This window comes from Ziziphus jujuba, chromosome 12 (genome assembly GCF_031755915.1).
Source record: "Ziziphus jujuba cultivar Dongzao chromosome 12, ASM3175591v1".
In the NCBI taxonomy this organism is placed as follows: domain Eukaryota; kingdom Viridiplantae; phylum Streptophyta; class Magnoliopsida; order Rosales; family Rhamnaceae; genus Ziziphus; species Ziziphus jujuba.
This window is the reverse complement of record NC_083390.1, coordinates 1,250,187-1,272,033: the sequence shown is the minus strand read 5'-3', so window position 1 is coordinate 1,272,033 and position 21,847 is coordinate 1,250,187. Positions and strand designations below refer to the sequence as shown.

General features: G+C 34.4%; 2 protein-coding genes across 7 annotated transcripts; both read left to right on the top strand.

The window, feature by feature from the left end:
• Positions 1–9,450: 9,450 nt before the first annotated feature.
• LOC107428179 (uncharacterized) lies at positions 9,451–13,182 on the top strand. 5 transcript variants are annotated; one of them, XM_016038664.4, is made up of 5 exons: positions 9,451–9,588; positions 11,348–11,608; positions 11,882–12,033; positions 12,407–12,543; positions 12,751–13,182. In XM_016038664.4, exons 2-5 carry the CDS (start codon positions 11,355–11,357, stop codon positions 12,916–12,918), a joined length of 711 nt encoding a protein of 236 aa, XP_015894150.2. In that variant the 5' UTR covers positions 9,451–9,588; positions 11,348–11,354; the 3' UTR covers positions 12,919–13,182. The 5 variants fall into 5 exon arrangements, with proteins under 5 accessions (XP_015894150.2, XP_015894148.2, XP_015894145.2 ...); XM_016038662.4 differs by having other exon boundaries at positions 9,507–9,615; XM_016038659.4 differs by lacking the exon at positions 9,451–9,588 and adding an exon at positions 9,595–9,704.
• A 3,551-nt stretch (positions 13,183–16,733) lies between these two features.
• Positions 16,734–20,413, top strand: LOC107428183 (uncharacterized). Of its 2 annotated transcripts, XM_025078369.3 has the most exons (5): positions 16,734–17,585; positions 17,744–18,476; positions 18,890–19,282; positions 19,434–19,639; positions 19,795–20,413. In XM_025078369.3, the coding sequence occupies exons 2-5, from the start codon at positions 18,047–18,049 to the stop codon at positions 20,038–20,040; spliced, it is 1,275 nt and encodes a 424-aa protein (XP_024934137.1). In that variant the 5' UTR covers positions 16,734–17,585; positions 17,744–18,046; the 3' UTR covers positions 20,041–20,413. The 2 variants fall into 2 exon arrangements, with proteins under 2 accessions (XP_024934137.1, XP_060669098.1); XM_060813115.1 differs by having other exon boundaries at positions 16,734–18,476.
• Positions 20,414–21,847: the final 1,434 nt, after the last annotated feature.

The following is a 21,847-nucleotide window of genomic DNA, read 5'->3' as shown; positions in this document are numbered from 1 at the left end:
CTTCTTGTCTTTGCCTCCTCCTGAATTTTGTACCTTTGCTTGAAAAGCACCCTCTACAGATTCTTCTTTTCTCATCATTCGCCTTTGCTCTTGGGCCTGCAATGCATTTACTAATTCTGCCAAGGATATACTTGACAAATCCTTAGATTCTTCTAATGAAGAAATTTTAGATTCGTACTTTTCAGGCAAAGTCACAAGAATTTTTTGTACAATTCGTTCATCAGAAAAATCCTTACCCAGCAACCTCACCTTGTTTACTATGCCCAGCAACTTGTTAGAGTAGTCTTTGATGGTTTCTGTCTCCTTCATTTTCAGCATTTCAAACTCCCTGATCAAGTTAAGCACTTTCATGTTTTTGGTTCTTTCATTGCCTTGGTATTCGCTTCTGAGATAATCCCAAATAGCCTTTGCTGTCTGTAGATTCATGATTCTTGTAAATATGGTGCTTGAAACAGCAGAGAATAGACATGCTTTAGCTTTGGACTTCTTTGTCTTCCTTTCTTTATGAGTCTTTAGTTGTACTATCGTTGGATTTTCTGGCAATGGTAGAACGTCATAGTCCTCCTCTACAGCCTCCCAAAGATCTAATGCCTCAAGATGGACCATCATTTTAATAGCCCAAGCCGGATAGTTATCACCATCAAAAATTTGTGGAGCAATATGAGAAAATGTTGTTTCAGCTTCCATTTCTGAAGGTTTTTGTGTTTCTGGTCTTTCAAGTTACCGGTTTTGGTTTGTGTTTCTGGGTTTGTGTTTAGATTCACTCAACTCACAGATCCCTCAAGAGATGGCTTAGCTCACAGATCCCTCAAGAAAAATTGCTCTGATACCAATTTGTTGTTATAAGACACCAAAAAATTGAAGACCAGAATATATATTTTTTATTCACTGCACTACTCTTTATATAGAGCTAACCTTTAACAGAAAAAAAAAAATATTTCCTAAACACAAGGCATGACTAACAGCTTCCTAATTTCTAGCTATTAACAAGTAAAACAGCATAACAGCATAAATAATAACAAATATCCTAAAGACTTGGTCAACTAACTGCATAACAAATATTCTAATGACTTGGTCAGCTGACAACAACTCCATATGTAGCTACCTAGGCACTGTTACAACACCCTCCATAACTCTTGAACAACAAAAATATTCCAATGTCAAGTTATTTCGATGGCTTGTATCCTGAATTTACAACTGCATTACCCGTAGCAAAGTTCACCACCATTTCTTATTGATTAATTTAATTTAGCCTTTACCTTCAAGTTAAGTTCTAAAGTTTCAAGTCTTATCATTCCCTTCCCGTTGCTTGAATGCATTCTATATATGGATGCCAAATTAACAAATTTCTCTAATATTATTGAGCTTTTCATCTTATTTTTTAGGGTGGTGTTTCAACTTTCTTAAAACTTCTAATTTAGTTAACATCACAAATGATGATCATATCTAAGTAATTATTAATTTATGTTTTTATCTATGTATTTGCTTATGATGATCATATCTAAGTAATTATTAATTTATGTTTTTGTCTATGTATTTGCTTATAGAGATTATTGATCCTTTAACAATAATGGCATAAAAAGTTTTATTGTCAATGTAACACCCCGTCCCAAATCGCACCGGAATCCGTGCACGTTGACCGAGGTTGACTGTTGACCGTTGACCAAAGGGGTCAAAAGTTGACTTTTTGACTCGGTGTGAATTTCGAGTTGACCAGGATACCGTGGCGAAGTGCACGATGCCACGCGTTCGTAGACTGGTAGCACGTCGAAAACGGAGCTACGGTTTGGAAGTTATGGACGAAACAAGTTGCGGTCCAAACTGTCCAAGGAGTGCCAAGGTTGACTTTTTGTTTATGGGGAATTGAGCTTTGACTTGTGCATGGTTGTGAAGTGCTCGTCGATACGAGTTCACAGACTAGCGGCACGCTCAAAACGGACATCCGGTTAAAAAGTTATGGACGTTTGAAGTTTACCGAATACCGTATTATTTTAATGTTTTTGGGTCGGTGAACAGTTAAATGCCACGTGTCAACTTCTGATTGGTCCACGTGGCATGAACAGTGTCACACAAGGGTTTTTATTTGTTAAAATTCTCGGGGAAGAGAGAGAAAGAGAGAGAGAGAGAGCCACCGCCGGCCACCGGAGTTTTCTACTGTTCCGGCCGAGTTACTGTACACGCACCGGACAGAAAGCTTGCCCACCTCATTTCCGGCAAAACCTCCAAGTTTCACGGCGAACGGCCGCCGGACGCGCCCGGATCGGACGTCCGAAGTTTGGCGGCGATTTTTCCCCCTCCACCGCCGGCCACCGCGAATCGGCACTATTCCGGCCGATATACAGTACACGCGCCATACACCCATCATCCTCTCCTCAATTCCGACCTACCCACCAAAAATCACGGCCATCGGACCACCGACGCGCCGGGATCGGAGCTTTTTCCGGCGAGGGGTCGGAAATCTTCAAACGGTGATTTCTCCGCCGTCCGACCTCCGTTTTGCTCACCGTCGGTCCCGTTGGATTGCTCTCCTCACGATCTACAAATCTGCAAAATTTCACAGCCAACGGCCACCGCTGGAAAAGACTGTTCCGGTGACCGTTGCCGGTGACCGTGGCGGCTCGCCGGAAAATACTGTTCCGGCGAGTACCCGAAATTCCGGCCAGCTCCAGTCCGCAGTGTTCGACCTCCTGAATCCGAATCCGGCTTCCGTTTCCACCAATTCGCGACGGTTTGGGAGAATTGCGGAGCCGAAACTCGAAAAGCTTTCCGGCGAGATTCCGACCCCGTCGGGTTCGATCACCGGAAAGTAAGACCGAATCCGTGATCCTCATCACGCGAGCTTCGATTCGGTATATAACTCGTAACCCTTAGATGTCGCTTGGTGTTCGCTCCCCGGGTATCCATTTGGGAATTACCCGAATAAAATATTAATATTTTTGGTTTGTGCACTGTGGTTGTTTAGGTGCACGCGCGAGTAGTGGAGTGGATCCCGAGGAGGATCTTAGTTGATTTGCGCTCTCCAGGTGAGTGACCCACCTTCAAAAATTATTTTGGGCAATTAATTAAATTTAATTGGTATTTAATTTAGTATTTAAATTATGCTCATGTGGTGTGGTTTAATTATGGTTTTAATGCGGTTTAATTTAATTTATTTGTTATGCATGAGCAAGGTATGTTTCGGTATTAATTTTACGCGGTTTCAAATGTGATTTCTCGGGCATAATTGGGTTAAATATTTTACGAAAATATTTGTTTAAATTTTATAAATTATGCCCACGGTATTTTTATGGTTGCATTTCGTATTTCGAGGAAAATTGTGGTTTGTTGTTATCGCTGTTTCGTACCGGGTTGTGGAATAAAAATATGTGGGATGGTGTTTTGTGAAAATTTGGTATACTTCCCACGGTGGTTTTTGGAAAAACGGTACGGTTGGTTACTTATGTTTATTTTTTAGACGCACTCATACAGTATTGGTGTTCTGGTGTATGGTGTATGGACACGTGGTAGCACGCGGTTATTATGTGGTTTAGCGTGCGGTTATTACTTCACCCGTGAGTTGCCATTGGACCGTGGGCAGGCAAGGTTATTGTTGCGCACAGCCGCCCCCCTCCTTGGCCGGGTGATGGTTTTTAGCAGTCGGTACTGTCGGGACGCCGAAGTGACCACTGCAAGTTTCTCTCTTTAACCTCCCGCCAGTCGGTGCTCGGGACGCTGGGTATCGGAGGGCATCACCGGTATATGGTGTGGTGCGTCAGGTGTAATTGTCGGTGTAATTGCAAATAATGGTTTAAACCCCAAAGGTGTTCAAAATTTATTTATTATAATTTATTATATTTTTATTATATATTTGGGGTATGTATTTATTTAATTGTTGTTGTTAAATTATTTAATCCCTTGGTTTTTGGGAGGTATGCACATTGGGTTTTGCGAAAAGGTTTTAAAAATGGAACATTTCAAACGGAGCGATTGGTGAGAGTTTTGAGGGAAATCATTATTTTCCAAAGGTTATTATTATTTATTATTAATTGTTGGTATTTGTTCCACTCCTTAAGTGTTATTATTTTATTATTATTATTAAAAGGTGTTCAGTAGTTCGGGTTACTCACGGAGATGATTAGCATCTCACACTCTTAAATTCCGTTCCCTTAGGTGCAAGTGGTGGTAGACGTTCTTCCGGAGCGAACCAAGTTTTCCGCTGCTGTTGTGTTTCGAGAAGTTTCTTTGTACTTTTTCATTTCAGTGTATTATTTCTTTTCAGCCTTGTTGTATTTCTGTTGTTTAGCACTTCTTAAAGCTCTGTATACTATTGGAATACTTCTGTTTTATTTATGCACTGGACTGTTGTTGCTTTGAGAAGTGCTGGAATTTGTGGAATCAGTTTGTAGTTTGTGGGAGGAATAAAGGGATGTTTTTAGAAGTGTGTTTTCAGTGCAGGTAATTTGTGGTAAGTAAATCCCTTAGGGGAGGCTCTGTCGGATTTTCCTTTGGAGGGTCCGGTAGGGTTTCTCTGGGATCAGGGCTGTCTAGGGTTCCGGGGAAGGAATTCTGGACGGGTCCTGACAGTCAATCACTCAATTTTATTTTTTTTCCTCTAAATAGCATAAAAATTTATCTAGCTTTGATACTTAATTCCAAACAATTTTTGTGGGGATGCGAATAGACAACGTTTGAGTTAAATATTAATGACAGACAATCCACAAGGGAATCAAGCAAGACAAAACTTGTCAAGGTCACAAGCTAAGTTGAGGGCAGGGTGAGATTGGTTTCGAAAAAACAAAAACAAAAACAAGTATTTATAGTGTTTTTATGCCAGAAGGATTTTCCAAAGTCAGGACAATATTTGATGATATTACTCGTTTTCCTTTTGAGCATAACAATTTGGCTGCATTCTGGTTCTCCTGTAAAGTAAGCCTTGTGTTGTGCTCGCCACCATTTGTCATAAAATTCCTTTGTCACTACCACAATAAAAATCTCAAAAGAAAAAAAAAGGAAATTCAGAAAGGTTGTCATAAAAAGGTTGGAGCATGGTAAATTTATTTTTGCAAGCTTGATAACACAGTGTTAAACTTGTCCTTGCAGTTTGCAACTCCCTTATTCAGATCTTCACCAGCATGGTAAAGTTGTTTACATTTTCCCCTGGAAGTTGTTGTACTCCTCTTGGATCTTCAGAATCCTTCCGGAGCTGGCAATCTCGTTATATATATAAGCAATGCCTACACGTAGTGAATGAGGAAAAAGCATCAAAGCTCATGTTTCGGATTTGTTCTACTTGCTTAATGCACACAGCAGGAGGTATTCCTTGTGGCCTACAACAGCTAGCGACCCACCGAAACCAGTCGTTGGGCTTTTAATTGTTGGGCTTGCTTTGCCATTATGCTTTATCTGGACAGTTACATGAGTTTTGGAATTATAAGTCCACTGGTTTTGCACTAAGAATAGCTTAAGTTGGGATTGAAAACTTAATAAAGCAAATTGACAATAACCAAAAATAAATAAATAAACAAAAAAAGGCTAGCAGAAACGCACAAATAACTAATCAAAAGCATTAAGGGCATGCGAAATGCTTAACAGTATGCCATAAATATCCGACATAAAGATCGTGGTAGCTTGTCCTTCAAACTTCAGTTCACATTACTCTCTCATCATATTATTCAGATCCTCATCTGAAGAAATTATCTCCATAAAATTTAACAACACGCAATGAAAGTGTTGCACATATCATGCATACTATGCCTGTTCATTACCTTGAGCACTTATAATGGCAACTGCTTACAAAGCATGCATTTCAAAATGGAGATATTAGTGCACATCATCCACACTTGGAAACAATCGGTAGAAATATTGTCAAGAAATTCAAAGGCTTGCATTTAGCCGCGAAAACACTTGGAGGCCTCTTGAGAACTAAAGCAGTCGTTCGAGGATGGGAAAAAATTTTAGAGGGTGAGATTTTGCAATTCTCGGATAATGAGAGCAATATTCTACCACTCTCTTCCCTCGCACCTAAAGCAGTGCTTTGCCTTATGTTCAACATTCCCATAAGGACTACAAAATTCAAAAGCATCAATTGGTGTTATTGTGGATGGCAGAAAACCTATTACAACAATCAAAGCGAAATAAGAAAATGGAAGATGTAGATTATGAATATTTTGATGAGTTAGCATCCGGGTCATTTTTTCAAAAATTAATCAAGTACTGCTGGAGAAAAACCTTGCTTTGTTATGCATCATCTTATTCATGATTCAGCCAAATGTGTGTCCTGGGGATATTTTAGAAGATGGGAACACAGAGGAAGTTGGGATGAAGGTGCATCATCTAGCTGTTGCATCGTGTTTATCCTTGAAGAGGCTTGATTTAATTTCCAAAGCAACTCATTTGCGCACCTTTATCCCAACATCTTTTAGGTCATTTTCCAGCTTATCTGATGGAATAGTAACCTTATGATTTTGAAGCTGAGGTGTTTGAGAGTATTAAGTTTTTTCATGGTGTAGAAACTTGAAGGAGTTGCCTGAATCAAGTGGCGAACTAATAAAGCATCTTCGCTGTCTTGACCTCTCGGGCACTTCAATCAAATGATTGCCTGAATCTGTGACTAGGTTGTACAAATTACAAGTAATAAACTTATCGCATTGTCTTAATCTCATTGAAATGCCTAAAAATATGCACCTCTCTTTAACTTGAGACATCTTAATATTAGTAATTGCTTCACACTACTAGAGATGCCAAGACATATAAGTCAATTGAAAAGTCTTCAAACATTGGCTACTTTTGTTGTGGGAAAAGATGATGGAGCCAAGATAGAGGAGTTGGGGGGAGCTTACAAACTTTCAATCGAGAAGTTTCAGAATATTTCAAATGCTAAGGATGCATCAGAAGCCAAGTTGGTGGACAAGAAGAATCTTGAAGAGCTACGGTTTCTGTGGAATGGTGATGCCGAAGAGTCAAAACATGACAGGGATGTACTCGATGAACTGTCGCCTTACAAAAACTTGAAAAAGCTCCGTATCATTGGATATGGAAGTACAAGATTCTCAAATTGGCTATGCGAGCATATGTTTTGCAACATGGTATCAACAAAACTTGAAAGATGTAAATATTGCAACTATTTGCCACCGCTTGGGCAGCTACACCTCCTCCAATATCTTGATATTAGAAAACTTGATGGAGTAGTGAGTGTCGGTGCTGGGTTTTACGGGATTGACGGTTCTAATTCTGTGAGATGGCCATTTGCATCATTGGAATCCTTAAGTTTCAGTTAGATGTCAGCATGGAAGGAATGGTGTTCAATCGAAGTTGAAGATGGTAAAGTTTTTCCTAAGCTCCGGACACTAAGCATATTAAACTGTGAAAGGCTAGGTACCATTGATTTGCCTCGTAACCTTCCATGTTTACCAAGTGTTTTAATTGAAGGGAGTAAGGATGTTTTATGTTTATCATTCCCAAGGACTCTGGCTTCTAAAAAATTGGGTTCAGGCAAGTGTGAGAAGACACAGCTTCAGTACCAGCAGCATTGGAATTGACTCTAACTGGAGATTTTAATAGTGTAAAATCATTGATAAAGGCATTAGAGAGAAGCGCAAGAGTTGAAAATGTGTCTTTCAATTACATGCTTCAAATCTGAGTCAACTCAGAGTTTAAGGTTGCAAGCCTCTCATCTCTGGAGCTTATATCTGTTGTCGACTGCTTCCTATAAACTCAATATTGCACAGAGACAAAAAGTAGAATTTATAAAAGCTCCAAGCTCTTCTCAACTTTGACATCTCAGATATGATGTTGATTAATTATCATTTTCACATTGCGGAAAGGATTCTTGAATCAATTTGTCAAAAGGTCCTTATTCAAATGCTAAATATTGTCTCTTTCAATATGAGATTGTATGGTTTATGAGCATGACCTTATACTATAACTATGTTATATAATGACTGGCTAAGTTTGTCTGCTTTGTATGAATGTTTCAAAATTCCATATATCAATAATGAACATTGTATGTCTTTTTACTTTGATGTTATTTGTGTTCATTGAGTTTGGCATAGTATTATATATATGTTGTCGAGATATATATGTTGTTTCCAAAACCTTAAAAACAATTTGTTAGTTCATGGTCAGATTAGTTGCTAGCTTTTTTGTGGTTTATTCATATGTTTAAAAATCTGCTTCATACATTTACATATGTAGCACTTTTCTCTTGTTCTCAAGCATGGAATTTTTTATTTTAGTTTTTAATATCTTTTTCACCCCCAACATGTATCATTTCTTTGGCTGCACTTAGTAAGTGTCATCTAGCACTATTTTTAAACGATGGCTTAGGAGATACCGATTGAAGGCATGCATACAGGGAATATCAATTGCCATGGAATAAGAAGTGGATAATGATTCATGAGGATTTCACAAGGGAGCCTTTTCATTGTCCTGCTTCAAAAAGGGGTTTAAAGTCATGCAAGATGACAACAAGAGCAAATAAAATTTTCTTATTTTGATATTTGTTTATGGTGCCCAACATTTACAGTACCAATTACATTATTTCAACATTTACTTATAATGATGACTTGAAGGTTTTAGTTAATTCTGATTATGTTAATTTTAGCATCAAATAGAATGATTGTTGGTGATAATGTTGAATGATTGTTGGTGATAATGTTTACTCCTTCCAATTCTGGAATATTTGCCACAATTTCGTGAACAATTACAGTATTTGCAGCTAAACTCTTTTTGCTGGTGAACATTCCTTTAGCCACAAATAGTTGATCATTGCTAAACTCTTTTGCTTATTCAACCATGATTTTCCTTTTTTAATGAAATACTTGAATGAAGAGCTTTTTGTTTTGTTGTCGGCAACCAAATTGTTCTATCTCACCTAAATTGAAATATTTCATATATATTTCTTAATTATCTTAATAAATGTTGAAATTTATTATAATTCCATCAAACTATGAAAAATAAATAAATAGGCTGCTGAATTAGTGAAATAATGCAAGATTATAATCGAAAGGGAACATATAGACTTGTAGTGTTTTTTTTTTTTTTTAAAAAATAAATTTTATGGTGAAAATTTGATCTCTAATCATTATCCATGATATTTCATGATGTTAGGACATGGGATTCAACCTCTAAAATAGTGGCTTGAGCCATAGGGGACTTAAAGACAGGTAGTTGACTAATTAAAAAAAATATTTTGTTATTACAAAATGGAGTTATAAGACAAAAAAAAGGATGTATTTACCAAAAAACAAGACAAAAAAGGATGTAAGCAAGCAAAATGCATGATTATAAACGGACATGAAATATTAAATGGGAGAAATTCGCAATTCGGACTCATATTTTTATTCAATAAAATTATATTTTCATTTTTCATCACTTCTATGACTTTTTATTTTCATGTTTTTTTTGGGTTATGGCCTCTACCAGCCTTGAAAAAACTGCAGCCACAAATATCACATGTGGGACAAAGAATTACCTCCCCATATTTATTAACCCAACAAAAAAACAAAATAAATAAATTAAAATTTAGAAAGAAAATTACGGAAGCTGAAAGGGGTTTTAGCAGTAGGCAGTAGGTAGCCAGTCCTTTTCTTCATTTCCAATTTCCAGCTGGTAAAGAAGTTCTTTCCTTTGTCTCTGGTACTTCCATGTTTTCTTGATGTTTTCGCCTTTCTATTGGTATTCTGAATCCTGCTACTGCTTTCTTATTCAGTTCAAATTAATTAAAAGCAAGTCCACTGAGCTTTCGTTTTTCTCTCTCTTTGTTTATATTTTCGTGGGTGTTTAAGCAGTAAGCTTCGTGTGCTGTTAAATATTTTGAAATTTCGAATCTTGCATCTCTTATTGTTCAAAGAACGATTTATCTTTTTATGGGTTGAAGTAAAAGAGTAATCTTTTTAGCGAAAAAACAACTCTTTTTTTTTTTTTTCTCTGTTTATATTTCTGTGCTTTACAGTATAATTTAGCAAAATTTGGGAGCTGATTGTAACAAATGAAAAAAGAGTTTCTTCTGTTCTGTATTTGTAATTTCGGAGGATTTCTATCTCCAGAACTCATGCAGAATTAAGGCTGTTCATCTTTCTTATAGCTTCCCGATTATGCCTATCTTCTCAGTTGATTTTATATCTACAATTTAAAGTGGAGTTTCCGTGTAGAATGAACTGTGCCATGATTGCTCTGATAATCAATATTTATGTATTAGTTATTGTGTTCTGGTTCTTCTCTTCTACATTCTTAATCATTTCTTTTTATGCTCAAATCATTTTAAGGGAGTTCCAAGTATAGCTATTCATGTTCTTTATTACAAATGAAATGCGATATTATAGGAGCTAGTTTGGACTTTGGATGTCGTAAATGCCTAGTGAGAAAGCCTTCAACTTTTTTCTAATTTTAACAAAATCCTACACTTATGTTTCTCTTCTCTTGGATTAGTTTACTATTTCATTAGTGCTCCTGTTGGTATTAGTTTGCACCACAAACTATTTAGGTCTATTTTTCTTGCCAAATCTCAAACTTAAACAGGTGGAATGAAATTGCAACCCAAGATTCTGAGCCCAGACCAACTTATGGAATGACAGAACAACAATCCGAGGTTCTTTTATGTATTTTGAAGATTTGAGGTCCCAACTCCAACCAATGTAAAGTGGATGCAGCTGAAACAGCTGAAGCCGAATTGAATATGAAGGAACTATAAATTCATGAGAAGAATAATGATAGATCAAAGATTCTAAGTGCTTCAAGACGGTTGAAAGAGCTAATTTTGCAAAGTGGGTTCTTATCAGATAGTGTCCCTTCTGCTTTCTCCCCTTCAAATTCCATTCCTATTAGGACTCTGTTTCTTTAGTAAAGGTCTTATCCTGTCTGGACTTTTAGGCCATAGTATCACACTTCTTTGTCTTTACTACTACCCCATCGAAAGGCTTTCGAGGTTGTCCAATGCAATAGACTTGAGCGTGACCTGTAGCTATGTTCCTCAATATTAGGCCGTTCTTGAGGAACAACAATATCAACTTAAAGTCGTCTTCAACAGGTTATGCACTTATACCTCATCAATGACAGATTCCTCTGTCTTTGTGGATGAGTTAAACAAGGCCGTTTGTCTCTTTCTATATGATTTGCTTTTTGATCTTATAGATTGTAATGTGACTTTTAAGAATTATTATAGATGCAAACTCAACTTGTCTTGTTGATGAACAATAATACGTATGGGTCATTACTGATTTCTTTCTCTTCTAATCTTTCTCAACGATTTATCACACACCCTTTGTATGTTCTATAGTGGTTATGAACTTTCTGCACTTCTCTGAATGTTCACATTAAACATTTAGTTGTTTTTTCTTCTGATTTAGCCATGCACTTTCTGGTTTTGCAGTATTCTAATGACAAATAATAGTGGAGGTGAAACTTTGACATCATTTGATAATTCATTTGCAAAGCTTCCTGATCATCTCCTCACAGAAATCTTTATCCGAGTTCCTGTGTCAGAGTGGGTACAAATATCTTGTGTGAAAAAGCAGTGGGCCAACCTGTTTCGTGAAGAATATTTTTGGCAAGCAGCTTTAGTAAGGACCTATCCTTTGGCTAGCCAAGCTAAAAGGTGGCCTGGACCTATCCCACGAGGTTTGAGCCGGAGGTACTTTTACATGTCTCCCTACCCTTTTTCCCTTTTTCCTTCTTCTTTTAGCTTTCCTTTATATTGATTTAAATTTTCATTTTTCACTGCATTATTGGTTTAATACAATGCAATTCCAGCATGCATTGATTTTTTTTCTATATCAGTATTTTCTTCTTTTCTGTTTGAAGCATGATAACCTTTATCTTTTCTTTGTTCGGTCATATTGTAGCTTGTAAGAAAATGATTTCTTTAAGGTCAATGATATTCGATAACTTTGCTTAACTTCTACAGGAGATATGCAGCTCTGTATGTAAGTAGACACATATTTTCTCTGGACGATGAGATCGATGAAATTGTGGGACATGCTTATTTGTTTTTGAAAGAGCAGCTCGAGCGTTCAACTATGCCACCTCCTTCTGGGATACTACATGGGACCATAATTGGTGTGGCATCTAATTTCAGTTACATCTTTTATTTTATCAACCCTTACAATTTACAAATTCAATTTAAACTGAATGTTAAAATCTTTTTTTTTGAGCTGACTTGAGGCAAGCACTGATCTCTGAATGTTGCATCTGCCTTATGAAAACCGTCTAAATGCCTTGCTGTATATTATCTTGTCTAGCATATGCCTGTCATGTTCCTCCAAGTTTGAAATATGGAATGTAAATGTTAGGGTAATGTTAATTCCACCATGCTTGAGCATACCCATCTAATGTTCAAAGCATAAAGAATTTGAAATCCGAATTGACAGACTGCTCGTGCTGTCTGCAAATTTTTTTTCTTCTGACTGGGGATGACGAACTGTTTTTGCAGATCAGTTTATTGCCTGTGGTAAAACAAGAGACACGGCTCATGAGCTTGCTTCCCAAATCTGGCTGGCTGTTCTTGACAATTTAGAGGAAAATGAGCACACGTTTCTAATACTCAAGCGCCTTGCACTAGAGGGTGATGTAAGTTACATTTGAATTACTTGCTTTAACTTATATTCTTCGCTTTCTGGTTTATCATTTTTGGAGTTTGAATTTGATTTAACTAGTCATTTTAGTTATTTTTTAACAAGAAGATTGAGGATCTTGTAGCAGTGATTAATATGTTGTAATCTAATCTCATGCTGCTGCTCTTCCCTTCTACTTCATCCCACCATTTTCACTGTGCAGGTTTTTCTTCCCTACCCATACTCAAGATCGGTCAAAGTCCAATGGAGGGTGTTCGAAAAGCTCTTCACCGACTTTCGTGACTGCTTCAATCATGTAGATTATTATGATGTCTTGGCTTGTGCAAAGAACAAGTTTCAGCCAATTCCATCTTCTTGGTTAGGTTACTAACCCACCTCAAAAATTCATGTCCAGGGGACCAAAATATGAACCATTACTTCTATATATAAGGAGGTCAAATTTTGCCTACGCTTTGCTGATTTAGCCTTCATGTGTAAAAAGCTGAAAATCCAAATACCATGCTAGGCCTGTCACAGAATTCATAAGCAAACTGTATACTAAAGCAGTTAAATCAGTATGATGAAAAGAAAATATTCAAGTAGAAGATATTTATTACTTTGAAACCTATAAATAAATCTATATATTTTTTTCTCACTGAGAGATTACCTGAAACCTATGTTGTACAATAAAGAGTGTAACTGTACAAAAGCCTTTTTTCTTTTGGGGTGATACTGTATAACAGCATGTTGTTTGACAGGCAAAGTGGCATATTTTACAGACATTATGGCGCAACTAAAATTTACCTTTATGTGAGTGCTTTTCAAGTAATCTTTTGTTTGAGAAAATTTCAGCGAACCCTTTTTGTATTTTTTTTGTTGGCCTGGTAAAACTTGCTTTTGGAATTGACCCTCAAATTCTAATTTAAATCATTTTTGTTCCTTTCCTTTTCTCGAGTTTGTGATTTAATTAGCACGGCGTGAATACACTTTAGGAGAGATAAAAGTAAATTCCGGAAGTGTCGGTCCTTTTAAATCAACAAAATGCCAATCATACTCATGACAAAAATTCACTTCTCCGAACTTTTTGTCAATATCTTTTTTGGTCCTTGGTTATAGTTTTTATGTAATACGCATTCAACCCCCATTCAACCCCATTATATTATCTTTTTTGGTCCTGACCGACGGCCTGACGATAGAATGATTATATATATATATATATATATTTTTACTATAAAAAGTTTTTATTCCATTTTAATGTAATATCAAATGGCATATTATTTGAAAATATTTTTTATAATATTTTGTCTAAATATTATAAAAGAAGATAAATGTTTTTTATATTTTTAAAAATATAATTGCATATATATATATATATATATTAAAACAAATAAATTCAAATCATATTATAAATATCAAAATTAATACTAATTTTTTTATTATTTTTAAACGATATAAAAATTAAAATTTAAAATTATATTTATTAATCATTAAATTTTAATAAATTTTTTAAATAGAATTTTAACATACTAATAAATTTATATTTTATTATTTTTAAATTTTAAATAATCATAATTAATATGATCTAAAGATTAATTACAAAATATTTAATATTAAAAACATCAAATCATGCCAGCATAACTGTTTTTTTTAATTACTAAGAAAAAAAAGAAAACTATAATAAATAACAATTAATACAGACAAACCCAAAATGGGTATTAAACGAAACACTCGATGATTTAGAAAATTAACACACAGACATATATGTATATATAACAAAGACGATTAGCTCTAATAGTTATGTACTTTTATTTGTATTTATGAGAATATGAATTCGAATCATAATAAATGAAAGATTTTGGATAGATTGTAATTTAGATCAATTGTTAAAAAATATATATATATATGTATATATATATATATTTTTAGTGGAACACATATTTAATATTTATTAAAAGGCCAATCTGGAGCTGGCTCTTTTTGTTTTTTGGGTCAATTTGGGGCTGGATTATATTTAAACAGATTGGATTATTATTTGTCAATAAATTTGCTTTTTAACCAAAATTCACGAGTTGAGAGAGAGGATTAAGGTTTAAAATATTCGATATTTCCTTGAAATTTTTTTTATATTTTTATTTTTTGAATGGATCGAAATAAAATTTAGATTCAAAATAGAAATGAATAAATTTTCATAATATCAATTGAAATTTCTAAAATTTCGTCAAAATTTCCATGAAAATTTTTATAAAATATCCACATCAAATCCTTAATGATTTAGTTAAAAAATCTATAATTTCCACGGAAATTTCTAAAATTTCCACAAAAATTTTGAAAATATCCATACAATTTTTTAATTTTTTATAAAAAAATTATAAATATTATTAATTTTTAGTAAATTTTTTTATCAAATTAACTTCATTGATTATTTTTTTACTCTTAAATTGCGTTTTAGACATTTAGTAATATAAAAAAAATAGAATGAATGAATTGAATAACATTAATAAGTTCTATTTATTAAATATCAATAAAGTAGAAATACAAGATTGTGAATTATATTTTTGAACGTGACAAATCTTATTACTGGGAATATCTGTTTTATAAATGTGGATAAATAGATGATGAAATATATACATGTAAAATAATAATGTTTGTTTGAAAAATAAAAAAATTCCTGACAATTCACAAATTTTTTTTTAATTTTTTTTTTGTTTATATTTTTGAAGAAGAAAAGTGTTCAAAATATATTCCTTATAACAGGTTTTATTTTTCATTTTCTTTTAAGAAGATGACAATATATCATTTACTGATGAATAATATTACACACATGCGACACAATATGAAAATAATGAGAGTAGAGATGTAGGTTAAGGATTTGATACTTTTGGAAAATACTATATACATAAAGAGAAATTTATAATGGAGATGTCACAACAAGAAAAAAATTTGATTTCTATGAATTTTGGCTGTATAAGGGTTGGAAATAATTTTCATAATCTTTATTCAATGAATATTTATGAAATGTAATCAAGTCGCAATTCATGGGTATCATCTCAAACTCAACCATCAAATATTAGTAGTTATGCATATAGTCAATCAGTAATGTAAGATTCATATAGTTGTCATATTAATAATTATATGCAAAATTATCAGGGAAATACATATTTTCATAATTACTTATCATATTTCACATCTCAAAATCAAAATGAAAAAGAAATCGATAATCTTCAACCACCTAAAAGTTCTATGTGAAATTAAGATGACAATTCTGAGCTACAATATAATTATAATAATCGTTTTATATATTTTAATTAATAAATAATTTTATTATATATATATTTTTTGATATATTTTTATTAATAATAATTCATCTATGATCATTGATATTTATTATAAATTAATTTATTAAAAAAAATATAATATTTATTTAATATTTTAATAAATTTTATAATCAATATAATAATTGATAGATTAAATAAACTAATTCTAAACTTTTATAAAAATTTTTATTTTTTAAAATAAATTTATATTATTTTTTATAATAATATTTTTATAAAAATATTTATATTTTAAATATTTAATATTTTTATTTTAAATATTTAATATTTTTATTGATATTGATTTTTTATCCGAATGGAATCTAGATTTTGGGATCTAACAAAAAAAAAATATATAAATGTTTAATATAAAATTATTAGTTCAACTTTTAGTCAAACAATATATTTTTATTTCATAATTAATTTCTCAAAATTACGCAAAAAGAGATTCGTGGGTTCCACATCTTTTTGCAATATGGATACAATATGTTTTTTTGGTGAATACCATCTATTTGCCATTCTTGTATTTATTTTTGTCAAAGATTATATTTTTTCAATTGTGTCTTAGCATTTTCAGGTTAGTATCTATGAACCAGAAATATACTTAATCAATGCCTGCAATATCTTCCAAAATTTTATTAAAAAATTAATTTATATAGAAAAAATGAAAGTTCGTACATAATTATGATTCATCAGAGAACACCACTCAGCTTAACAAGAGGTGGGACATGATGGGCATTAAGGATTTTGTAAAGGGTAAATTTGTAAACTGAGTCAAAATGAACAAAATCAAACAACTTTTGCGCGGCTTTTGTTTCTGTTTTCTGACAATATTCTCTGTACGAGCACAGACTCTGTCTCAGCGGCACTACTATCACTGCCATTACTGTTTTGTGTTCTCAGTATTTCCTTGGCTTTTGTGACTCTTCCATTTACGAGAAAATCCAATCCCCAATACTCTTTTTATTTTATTAATTTCATTTTTTTAAACATAAATCCAAGCCCCCACCGTCTTCGTTAAAGCGTTAAAATTTTCGTCTACTGAAACTTCTTTTTTGTTAAATTTAGTTAATTTGGTGCTTAAAAAAAAAAACAAAAAAAGAAAAAGAAAAAAGAACAAATTTTTATTGGGAAAATGGAAAGAAAAATTTTTATTGATCACATTTATGGCGTTTCCATAGTTCCCAAACAGTTCAATCACTCTTCTTCTCTCTCAGCATCTTTTTTCACTCTTCTCTCTTCTAGGGTTTTTGTCTGCAGCCCTTGTTTCTTCCTCTTCTTCTTCCTCTTCTTCTTTCTTTTGAAGTTTGAGATTTATGGGTTTGTGGGGTTTCATATTCTTGGTGTTTTTCTTGGAAAACTACTGTCTTTCCGTGATTTAAGTTTTTGGGTGATTTAAGTTTTTGGGTCTTGGGGTTTCACATTCCGGGATTTTGGGTCTTGAGGAGTGGTAAAAAATTTGTGATTTTTGGTCTTTCTAAGATTTGTGCTGTCCATTTGATGTTTTCAAGCTTTACCGTAATGCAGCTTGAAGATATGTTTTTTTGAAGTGAAATAGTATATAAGTAATCAGTAGATTTTATTAACTTATTTAAGGTTCTCTGATCACTGAAAGTGGTAGGTTCTAGTGATCTATTGGATTTTTGGTGGCTTGCGGTGTAATGTTCGTCGGAAATGCGACATTCAAGCAAAGATTTAAGTAAACGAATATGAAATCTTTGAAAGATCTTGGCTTTCTGATATCTTGGTAAGCTTCTGAGGGTATCCATCAATGGTGATCTATTTGTTCTGAAAGAAATGTACTTTTGTCAAGTTTCTAGAAGAGAAAATAGTTTGCTGGCTTAAAGCCCTTTGAGTTCTGGGTTTTATGTTGCTTACTAAAATGGCTGCTTCTTCTTCTTTCAGACGATGTGAACCTGGAGGCAATTTTGGGCTTCATAGTCTTCACTTCTCTAATTTTCTTGAGGGATTTTGAAGTGTTGGATATTTTGCTTATATCTAACTCTGGCGCAGGAAGCTTTTCTTGGTATTTTTGGTAGAGTTTCTTCAGGGTATTATTGCTGGTATTTTTGGTATTTTCTTGGAATAACATTACTGTTAACTTTCTGAAAAGTTAACTTTCTGCTCTGATGTGATTCTGAGGTTAGAATTGCGGCTTAGAAGAAAGAATCTGATTTTAAGCTTATTTTTTTTGGAAAGTAGTTGAATATGGATTTCTTCAAAGTTAAGAAGTTTAGAAAAGCCCACAAACCCAATCCAGAAAATGATTTCGAAGACAAGCCCGTCCCACAGCCAGAGGAGCCAAAGAAGGAGAATGGTGGCGGAGATAGTTTGAGCAAGACAAATAATAATAATGCAGAACCTACAGCGGAGGTTGAGGATGATGATGATGATTTCATCACAAATGAGGTTAAGAGGAGGTTAAAAGAACTGAGAAGGAATAGTTTTATGGTGTTGATTCCTGAAGAAGAGGAGGAAGAAGAGGAAGAGGAGGAAGGTGAGACAAGCTCTGGCGAGTGGAGGGATGTGGAAGAAGAAGCTCGGCAATGGTGGGGTGGCTTTGATGCTGTGTATGACAAGTATTGTGAGAGGATGCTCTTCTTTGATAAGATGAGCACACAGCAGCTTAATGAATCTGGTAATTTCTTTTTTATATATATTTCAACTTCTTCTCCTTCGCCTTCTCCTTCTTCTTCCCCTTCTCCTTTACTTGTTTTAGAACTGGATCTTTTCAGATGCTCTCAAACCAACATTCTGTAATTTGTTTGAAATCTTGAAAAGGTACCTCTTTAAGAAGAGATATTAGTACTTGTTTCCAGATCAAGATGCTCTTGGTACTGATCAATCACATTGCAAGTTTTCTAGATGATGTAATTGAGATGATAACCATGCATTGTATCTATAATAAGGGATTTTTAAAGATGAGGATTAGGTATTGTTTTTGGTTTTATGATCTACAATCTCCCAACTTTTAGTTAAATATTGTGTTGCCAGCTCCCTATGCTTGATGTGTAGTTATGGATTTTTCATCACAAGTAAACTGGCTTACAGGTTTCCAAACCCCCACCACTCCATCACCGAGATCTGCATCTAAGAAGCTAGCGTCTCCTCTAAGCTGCCTTTCCTTGAAGAAGATCGAAGAACCTGAGCAGCTTCAGCAACCACAAAATGACCCTTACCAAGATATTGAGACGGCATATGTCGCTCAGATATGCTTGACTTGGGAAGCACTCCATTGTCAATACACACAACTGAGCCAGAAAATCTCATGCCAACCTGAAAATCCCACTTGCTACAATCACAGTGCCGAACAATTTCAACAATTTCAGGTTTTATTACAAAGATATATCGAGAATGAACCTTTCGAGGAGGGTCAGAGAGCAGAAATTTATGCTCGCGCGAGGAAACTTTTGCCTAGATTGCTTCAGGTCCCTAATGCAAAAGGTAAAATTTTCGGAGATATATCTATAACAATCTTGGATCATTTCATTCCTTGATCGTAATTATGGTTGGAATCCTGTCGAGTGCTTTTCATGTTGTTCTTCGGTTGATATGCTATTGCTGTGAAGGTGATTATTTTTTGTGGACTTTGTAGCTTCGGATCAAAAAGAGACAGAGGGAGAAGAATCCTGTGTTATGGTTCTTGCACCTGATCTCATCAAGATTATCGAGACCTCAATTCTTATTTTCCACCTTTTCCTGAAGATGGATAAGAAAAAATCAATAGGTGCTCTTAACCTCTTTGGAAACCATAACCAAACAGCAACCCCACTTCACCAGATTCAGTCTCTTCTTGAGAAGGTAAAAATATCATCTGGCTGTTTCATTTCATAGAAGACATAAACAAGATATATCTCATATTCTGCAGATATTGTTTTATAGACAGAGAAGTATCAAAAAGATTAGAGAATGAAAGTTTTGATTACACAAAGCGTTTTGATTTTTTTGAGCTGCAGAAGGGGATGAAACTGAAAGAATTGCGCAAAAGGAGGAAAGGTTGGAAAAAGAGATCATGGCCCTTGTCACAAGAAGATATCCAGCTTCTCTTCAGCCTCATCGACGTAAAAGTTTTGTCAAGGGTTCTCAGAATGGTGAGGATTAGTAAAGAGCAGTTATTTTGGTGTGAAGAAAAGATGAAAAAACTAAATCTCTCAGATGGTAAGTTGCATAGAGACCCTTCTCCCATCCTTTTCCCTTGTTAAATTAGCAGCTGATTTATATAAAAAAAAAAAAAAAAAAAATCAATGACCAAAACAAGAAAAAACCATGGATTGTTTAGCTTCAAACTTGGACCTATCTCCGGTCATTTTTCCCCTCCTATGCTCCAAGGACTTCTTCTATTCAGTATTATGTATTTATGACACAACTGGGGACATCATACTTTGTTGGAGAATACCAATTGCCCACCCATGTTAAAGAGGAAAATTCCTTGTGGCATTATCTCAGACTGGAGAAGCAGACCTGCTGCTGTTTATTTAAAGAAACTGTACTTTGTAGTATGTTTTGTACAAGTACATTGCCTTTGTGGATATTTATGTGTTCTTATGTGTAATTCCATGTTCATGTTTTATCCCATCATTCCTAATTTGGGAGTTTTTTTTTTTTTTTTTTTTTTTTTTTTTTGTGTGTGGTGCTTTTCGAGGTTCTATGAACCTCAAACCTTTGGAGAACAACTAATATGAGAGCGAATATGGAAGGAGCACCATGATGGAAATTGTGCTGTTGAACATCATGCATAAAAAGCACGAAAATGCTAGGTATAATGGCTTGGTAATACAGTAATACTAACCCATCATGTGCTGCCACGTCGCAGCAAACAAACTAGTTGTAAGTTGCTACATTGGTTATTAATTTTCACGAGGTGTGACATACAGCTTGACTCTAGAAAACCAAAAAGCAAGCTAAGTCCGCCAAAGTGCCCCATATTTGGGGCTTTGGTCTTTTGAAAAGTCTCTCTGGAAAGTTTCATGTGACTAAAGTCGCATGTCTGGGCATGAAGTTATTCCACCTAGGAAATCATTGTAATAAGCAACAAATAAGTAGCTTTTTGAATTGCAAAACTACAAGAAAATCAATATTTATTTGATTTCTTGTACATATGTTAATATTAAAAACTTAAACGGAGGCCGCTGATGTTATCACTATATACTAAATTTTAAAGTTGTTGAACCATAAAAAGGTGACACCATGACAAAAGCATGGCTCAAAATCCAAATTGCCTATTCTGAGATTCCTATAGATTGTGCTTCAACCGTTAAAAACCTATGATCTTGACTTAGGTGGAGGAGTTCCCTACCGTTGATTCACTTCCTGCTTTTGGTCAACCCAAGAATTTTTTTTTTTTTTAATAACTTTTTTGCTAAGTAATCAACGACTTTTCTTTTGCCATATCAACGCCTCATGTCATGGACTCATGGCAAGAAAAAAGTCCGACAAAAAGAATCCTCTGCTTTTGCTATATAACACATTCAGAACCGCAGGATTAAGATCACAAGGCTATCATTTTGTAATCTATCCCCATCTTCTATCTATTATGCTTCAAATATACTATTATTTTTTGTTATTTGTTGAGCAAATACTTGGCATTCCTTGTTCTAGTAATATTATTATACTGGCCAATGCCTTGTAAAACAAACAAAATAGCTTTAAAAAACTATGCCCCCAATATTGTGAACTTGCATTATTAAAATATATATATATATATATATATATATATAATGTGAACTTGCAATGTGATTGGCTAATTAGATAAAAAGTAAGTTGAAATTTCCATGTCATGCATGAACAATTACAAAGCAATTCTCCTCCTTTCTCTGCCCCTGCCACCCCACACCACACCCTCTCTCTCTCTCTTTCTCTCGCGCATACTCCATATGTTATTGCACACGAACTTTGTGGTCATATTCCAAGAAACCTCACAACAAGTCACACGCATATGCCACTTATTATTCATGAGAAATGAGTGAAGTTTCACAATTTTTTACCAACATTATTATTATTATCATTATT

Bases quoted from the DNA above. Each gene is read 5' to 3' on its own strand.
- LOC107428179 (XM_016038655.4), top strand. From the start codon at position 9,635: ATGTTTTCGCCTTTCTATTG. The intron at 11,609-11,881 runs GTACTTTTACAT...TAACTTCTACAG, and splicing joins CCACGAGGTTTGAGCCGGAG to GAGATATGCAGCTCTGTATG. The intron at 12,544-12,750 runs GTAAGTTACATT...TTCACTGTGCAG, and splicing joins GCCTTGCACTAGAGGGTGAT to GTTTTTCTTCCCTACCCATA.
- LOC107428183 (XM_025078369.3), top strand. From the start codon at position 18,047: ATGGATTTCTTCAAAGTTAAGAAGTTTAGAAAAGCCCACAAACCCAAT. The intron at 19,283-19,433 runs GTAAAATTTTCG...TGGACTTTGTAG, and splicing joins TCAGGTCCCTAATGCAAAAG to CTTCGGATCAAAAAGAGACA. The intron at 19,640-19,794 runs GTAAAAATATCA...TTTGAGCTGCAG, and splicing joins TTCAGTCTCTTCTTGAGAAG to AAGGGGATGAAACTGAAAGA.